This window comes from Mandrillus leucophaeus, unplaced genomic scaffold, assembly GCF_000951045.1.
Source record: "Mandrillus leucophaeus isolate KB7577 unplaced genomic scaffold, Mleu.le_1.0 Scaffold946, whole genome shotgun sequence".
In the NCBI taxonomy this organism is placed as follows: Eukaryota; Metazoa; Chordata; class Mammalia; order Primates; family Cercopithecidae; genus Mandrillus; species Mandrillus leucophaeus.
In genome coordinates, this window is record NW_012110319.1 from 511,357 (window position 1) to 518,720 (window position 7,364).

Consider the following 7,364-nt stretch of genomic DNA (forward strand, 5'->3'; position numbering starts at 1 on the left):
CAAAAATTAGTCAGGAGTGGTGGTGCATGCCTGTAATCCCAGCTACGTGGGAGACTGAGGCACAAGAATCACCTGAACCTGGGAGGCGGAGGCTGCAGTGAGCCAAGATCACGGCACTGCACTTCAGGCTGGGTGACAAAGCAAGACTCTATCTCAAAAAGAAAAAAAAATTGAGGTCTACCACTTACTAACATTGTGATTTTGGGCAAGTCACATTCTCAGATCCTCAGTTTCTTCACCTGCAATGTGGGGATAATGCCTGTCTGGCAGGCCTGTGGTTAGGATTGGGGTAATTATGTCACATGCTACCATGATGCCCAGAACATTTCTGGTATTCAAAATATTTTACTGAATTAAACTGAAATGCCATTTGGAAAGTGAGGAGGGAGAAAGACACATGGGACTGAGATATATGACTAGGTCTAAGACAAGATATTAATATATGCAAATCCCCTCTCAGTTAACATTTCCCATCCCCTTGCTACAAATCTTTGCTTCCACTGCTCCTCTTTGACTAGTATCTCTGGTTTTCCTGTAACTAAACTTCCTCACCTCTGCATTGCTGATGTCCCTTACCCAACCCTCTCCTGGCCAATCTCCCTCACTGCAGCTAAGCTATCATCCTCAGGTCCCCCAGCTTTCTGTCTTCCTTTGCTCTTGGCTAATGTCCCTCAATTCCCACTCCTACCAATTTATGTCACCTGCTGGAGCTAATATAGCTCAGGTCCCTAAGGTTAATGAATTACTTCATTCTTTCCTGGCTCAACTCTTTCACCACCCACTCACTGGCTTGCAGCTCTACTCCCAATTCAACTTCTCTCTCACACCAAAGCTATTATTACCTTCCGCCTCACCTGCGTTCACCACTGCACCTTGCCTTATCTCTCCTGCATCCCTTTTCATGTCCCTTCACCATCTGCCCACGTTTCTCTCTCTCATTGCCCTTCCTGATCACTTTCACTCCCCATCCCTGGTTAATGATGTTCATAGCCCACTCCCACCACCAGCCACAATACTCACCTCTTCCTGACTAATATCATCCATGGTGCCTTTTGACAGTGGCAACTTAATGTCCTGCATCTTACAGGCCTGTAGCAAGTTGTGACGGTCACTGCGCTTCTGTTCAAGCTTAGTCTCAATGGCTGTCACCTCCTTCTGTAAATGGGTCATTTCCCTAAAAAAGGTCCAGGGGCTAGGTGAGACCCAAATCTGGCAGGCTGCCTGCTCTATCTATGTCCTCCCACCCCAGGCCTGAACCCACTCACTTGTTGGCGCCCCCCAGTTTCTTACGAATCTCCTCCATCTCATGATTCTTGTCATTCACTTCCGACTTCTTGGCCAGATGCTGATTCTTCAGGTCTTGTAGCTGAGCCATGGTCTCATCTATGATCTTCATGTGTCTTTGTTCCTCCTGGTCCCAGCAGTGGGAACAGGACAATAGGTGAAGACTTTCCCCATCTTACCCTGGGATATTCTCCTGCTCCCACCCTTCCTACTAGGCAGTTTATTGGAGTCACTCATCAATGAGCTTTGCTTTCACACCCCCATCACCCCTCAGCCTCCTATCTTTTTAAAATTTGGTTGTCCTCTCCCACACACCCCAATTTTACAAGTGATCTAGTGTATGTACGAAAGTTAAAAGTATAGAGAAAGTATTAAGGGGGGAATCACTCACAATCTCATCAGTTAGATAATCAATTAACATTCTAGCACATTTTCTCTCAGCATTATTTACAGACAGCTTTACATAGTTGGGACTAGATTGTAATTAAAACTCTGTATTCTGACTAAATGTTATATTTGAGCATTTTTTTCTACATCAAAACTTTCTGTCATGTGCAGTATAGTAACATTTGTTTTTTAAAAAAAAAAAAAAAAAAAAAACCCACACAAACAATACTGTGCATTTTCTATGAATACACATATGTAAATGTACAAGTATTTAAGTAAATCCTTAAAGGGTCTGGAAGAATCACCTCTGGTAAGAGGAAGGGGACTAGGATCAGCCAAAGGGGATCGTAGCCTTATGTATAATGTTCTGATTTTTAAAAAGGAAAATTTTTGTTTTCATTTTGATCTTAAGTCACATAAAGGGGGCCTGGTGGAGTGGCTTACACTTGTGATTCCAGCACTTTGGGAAGCCAAGGTAGGCAGACTGCTTGAGCCCAGGAGTTCGAGACCAGCCTGGACAACAAGGCAAAACTCCGTCTCTACAAAAAATACAAAAATTAGCTGGGTGTGGTGGTGCACGCCTGTGGTCCCAGCTACTTGAGAGGCTGAGGTGGGAGGATCACTTGAGCCCGGGAGGCGGAGGTTGCAGCGAGCTGAGATTGTGCCACTGCACTCCAAACTGGACGACAGGGTGAGACCCTGTCTCAAAAAAAAAAAATAATAATAATAATCACATAAAGGAGATATATCTGCAACTTACTCCCAAATGGCTCATAAAAAATAATAAGCATATATATAGAGCGAGAGAATGCAAAAGATAATGTGGCAACATGTTGATGATCGATGAATCTTGGTGATGGGTAGATGGGTAGATAGGAGTTCTTTGTACTATTCCTTGCAATTTTTTGCAAAGTTGAAAATTATTTCAAAATAAAAAGTAAAAAAATTGCGTATATGTAATATCCCAAATCATCTAGGTATCTAACTTGTCTTGCCTCAGGATTTTACTGCCCAAGCTACAACTGCATTTAAGATTTCAGACACCAGGTTGGGCGCGGTGGCTCACACCTGTAATCCCAGCACTTTGGGAGGCCGAGGCGAGTGGATCACTTGAGGCCAGGAGTTCGGGACCAGCCTGGCGAACATCGTGAAACCCCCTCTCTATTAAAATTACAAAAAATTAGCCAGGCGGGCGCCTGCAATCCCAGCTACTCGGGAGGCAGAGGCAGGAGTCTTGCTTGAACCCGGAAAGCAGAGGTTGCAGTGAGCCGAATGCTATTGCACTCCAGCCTAGGCAACAAGATCGAAACTGCGTCTCAAAAAAAAAAAAAAATTTCAGACACCAAAGAGTACTACTTTAATCATCAGGGGTTAATGAAGAAAACACACAAACAAGCAACAAACATAGGCAGACGAAAGTCAAATAGTAAGTTCAAACCAAGTGAAGGCCAAATCACCTCAGGAGGGAATGATGTAAGGAACAAAGGCTTCATAGTAGTTTAAAGAGAAAGAGTGTGAGAAAATTGAGTCATCACACAATACATGGTGGCACAGGCATGCTAAGCTCAAAAGAACTGAGCTGTACCAGTCAGTAGCACAGTCACACTGTGAAGTGACTAGATTTCAGCAAAACACCATCATTTGTTGCACTGAATTTACATGGTCAATCTAAATTTTGCTCATTTTGCTAGTATTTAATTTTTAACTTAGTCTTAGCATTTGGTTAAGTGTTCCAAGTATATATATTTGTATATACGTAAGTAACATCACGGATTTAAGGCAACAATGGCAATCTTAGGGACTACTTTTCCTTTAAAAAGGGTCTGTGTATTACTAAGGTTTGAAGACACTACATAAATAATTTTACAAATGTTGCATGATTTGCTAAATTCCCACTTTCCAAGGGGCACTGAGTAGTTTCCAATTTGGAACTATAAATAATGCTTGTTAAAAACATCAAAGTGTTCGCATAAAGCCTTGCCAGCATTTTGGATGATCTCCTCAGGTATTACTGAGTTACAGGGTATAAATGCATTGTGAAGCTTCTTGAAGGATGGTGCCACATTACATTAAGAATACTAGTCTCCTGGCCAGGCACGGTGGCTCATGCTTGTAATCCAGCACTTTGAGAGGCCGAGGCGGGTGGATCACGAGGTCAGGAGTTCGAGACCAGCCTGGCCAATATGGTGAAACCCCGTCTCTACTAAAAATACAAAAATTAACTGGGCTTGGTGGCACGCACCTGTAGTCCCAAATGCTCGGGAGGCTGAGGCAGGAGAATCGGTTGAACCCCGGAGGTGGAGGTTGCAGTAGCTGAGATGGTGCCACTGCACTCCAGCCTGGGCAACATAGCAAGACCCCATCTCAAAAAAAAAAAAAAAAGAATACTGGTCTCCTATACTATGGCTGGTCTTTAAGCATTGTGTCCTTTGTTTTTACATTTTCCATGATGTACTAGAAAATACATTGCATCTGACTGTTGCTTTAATTTGCATTTCTTTAGTAAGACTAAATTATTTGTATGGGTTTAGGGACTATTTGAAAGTCTTCTTGAACTGTCTGTGACACTTATCCATTTTTCCTGTTTAGGTCTTGATATTTTTCTTATTGGTTTAGATGAGAAATTTCTAAGTTGTGGACATTATCTTTCTGTCATATTTCTTCCCATTTTTCCTCCCAGTTGTTAGTCTTTTAATTCTTTCCTTCCTTACCTTTTTGAGCTTTTCTATCTCATTTTCATCTTTTTTCACTGTCTGCTCCCACATGTGTACTTTATCCTGGTCCTCCTTCAGTTGGTTCTTTTCAAAATCCAACTGAATGCCCAAGCGAGTCTTCTGATTCTCAAACTCCAAACTGTGTATAAAAGTGGGGGGAGAATCACTCATAATCTCATCAGAGATAACCAATGCACAAAATCCGGCTATGGGAAGAAAGGGAAACTAGACCCAGGGCTCAGGGACCAAGAGTAACTGATTTTCAGTCACAACCTGCTTCATCCATCCATATGCACATAAAACGGTCCCCTGAAGCTGAAGAAATAAGTTCCTCAGCCTAGCCCTGTAGACATGGTATAAGGCAGGGAAGATTCGGCCAAACCTTATTTATTCCCCTTTAAATACTGGAGACCCTAGCGCCCTCCAAGTTCCTACAAGGAGGCATAAGAGTCCATCTGAATCCACCAGCTATGGTAATTCCTATTTATTAAGCTTCTATGTACTTTACATATATTATCTCTAATCCTCTAATCAACAGCTCTGCAAGTAGGCATTATTATCCTAATTTTACAAATGAGGAAAACTTAGGCCAAGAAGTAAAAGACCTTGCCTAAGGCCACACAGCTAGTAAATGGCACATGTAAGACTGAAACCCAAAGACTGAAACCCAGATTTAACACCAAAACTCGGGCTCTTTCTAGTATACCACCACTGCAATATAATGTAGTGGATTAATAAGATTGGCATCTCAACTCTGCCACTTACTAATAGTGTGATTCAGGCAAGTTGGTTATACTCTCCAGGCCTGTTTCCCCATCTGCAAAATGGACATAATAATAGTACTTACCTTAGGGTTATTGGGAGATTTTTAAAGGAGTTAATATGTATAAAGTCCTTAGAACCACACCGGGTCCACGATAACTACTCAATTAATTTTAGTTGCTATTATCACCAGGTATATTGACTGTACTCAGCTTACTTTTGTCCAAGGGCTTCAATTACAGCATCCCAACTTCTGCCCCCAAAACCTCTTAAAGGGCAGAACTTGGGTAGTACAAAAACATGGAGAAAATACTGGATTCCTGCTATTGTCCTCCTCTCCATCTCTTCAGAAACTCAGAGTATGCAACCAGCATACACAGGCACTGGCAGGCCAGGCAGGACTAACTTCCAATTGCCCTCTCCAGCTCCCAATATGGTGTGACAGATGCTGCCAGATGTCATGCTAGCAGCTTAAACCTATTAGCCACTATAATCCAAATGAAATGTAACTAACTATAATTTTGAGCTATGCAATTTTATGTCCAATCTCCTAAGTATGACTCATAAAGGCCTCTGTGTTCCGGCCCCTGCTGACCTCTCCACCACTCCCCGCCTTCTTCCTGACCCTGCTTTTATGCTCCAGACATTAAAAACTACTTAGTATCCAGAACAAGGCATGCTCTCTCATACCTCCAAGCATGCTGTTCTCTCTGCCTGGAATTCCCTTTTTCTGTTGCTGCCTGGCTGGCTAAATCCTACTCACTCTTCAGTCTCCAGTCATCACTCCCTGTTTTGTAAAACCTTTCCTGACGGTTCTGAGCAGGTTCCTAGTTTGTATTACACTTTGTTGGGTTCCTCCGTTTTTAGACTTCAGGTGCAGAAGCGAGTTAATCATATCCCACAGTTCATAACACACTTATCATCACTGCCTGGGCAAGACTCTTCCCTTGTCCTCTTTGTTTCAATCCCCAATTTCCATTCCCATTACCTTCCCTACTGTGAGCATACACCACAAGTGACATACACACATGCATTCCTTAAAAATGCATATCCTTGTAAAATATCTTAGACCTAAAATTTACACAAATCTACTGTGTTACAAACTTTATTCTTTTTTCTGGTCAATATCCGGTTTATAAGTTATCCACTACTGCCCACAAATCTAGTTCTTGCTGTGAACTCCTACATGGTACTCCAGTCTATATATTCATTTGACTTATGCTTCCCCCAGTAATGGCCGTCTACATTGCCACCAATGTCCCACTACTACAAGTTATGCCAAGATGAATAACACTGAATGTGTGTCTCTTTGGGACCCTATGGCAAGACTCTCTCTGGGATATATACCCATAGGTTTTTATATATATATATATAAAATATATATATGTATTTTTTTTTCCACATACTACACAGGACATCTATAGATTTCCACCAAATACTGTTAGACTTTTTAATTTGCATTTCTGATTAAGAGGTTAGACCTCAATTCCTATGGTCATTAGCCACTTGAACTTCTCTTTCCATGAAAGCCTATCTATATTCTTTGCCACTTTTGTTTTTTTTAACTTTTTTCATTGCATTAGATATCATAAGTACTTTGCCACATTTCTACTGGGTTTCTTGTCATTGATTTTATTTTTCCTGTTGTTGATTTGCAGTTCCTTGAAAATTCCTTCAGTATTTTGTATCTACCATAATTACACCATTGACCACACTGTCCTCAAATTGATGTTTCCCCCAGTACTCTATAGTTTCCTGAGGAAAGAAACAAGAGTCTGATTCAATTCTGTATCCCTTGAGACTGGCTTAAGGTAGGACAGCAATGAATATTTACTGTATGGGCAAAGCGCTAAACTGCTAACTGAAGCCCAGGTTACAAGGGATGACGTCCTTCAGCAAAGACTGTGTTGTGTTCATCTGTCTTACCTCCATCTCCCTCGTCTCCCTTCCAATACCTAGCACAAGACAACCTGGCACAAGGCAGGTACTCAACAAAGGTTTGTTGAATGAATGAATCAACTAAAGTGAGGAAAAACGAGAAGATTATTTTCTTCTGGCTATTGTTTCAACCAAGAATTTAATCTCCCGCCTCCCTCCACCTCACATTGCCCATTATGATAATAACAACAAAAGCTAGTATTTCTTGCTCTTAGTAGATGCTACGTGAGCTGCTAAATACCTTTTAAAAAGGTTAAAAAAAAAAAAAAAAAAAAAGGC

At 41.5% G+C, this 7,364-nt stretch overlaps 1 protein-coding gene across 2 annotated transcripts in view; it reads right to left on the reverse strand.

Moving 5' to 3' along the window:
• SMC1A (structural maintenance of chromosomes 1A) overlaps positions 1 to 7,364 on the reverse strand; it is a 78,066-nt gene that overhangs the window by 46,144 nt on the left and 24,558 nt on the right. For both annotated transcript variants that reach the window (XM_011970364.1, XM_011970363.1), the window contains 3 exons: positions 4,383 to 4,524; positions 1,266 to 1,411; positions 1,021 to 1,174 (listed from right to left, as the gene is read on the reverse strand). In XM_011970364.1, coding sequence (XP_011825754.1) covers positions 1,021 to 1,174; positions 1,266 to 1,411; positions 4,383 to 4,524 — 442 coding nt within the window. The remainder of the gene's footprint in view (positions 1 to 1,020; positions 1,175 to 1,265; positions 1,412 to 4,382; positions 4,525 to 7,364) is intronic.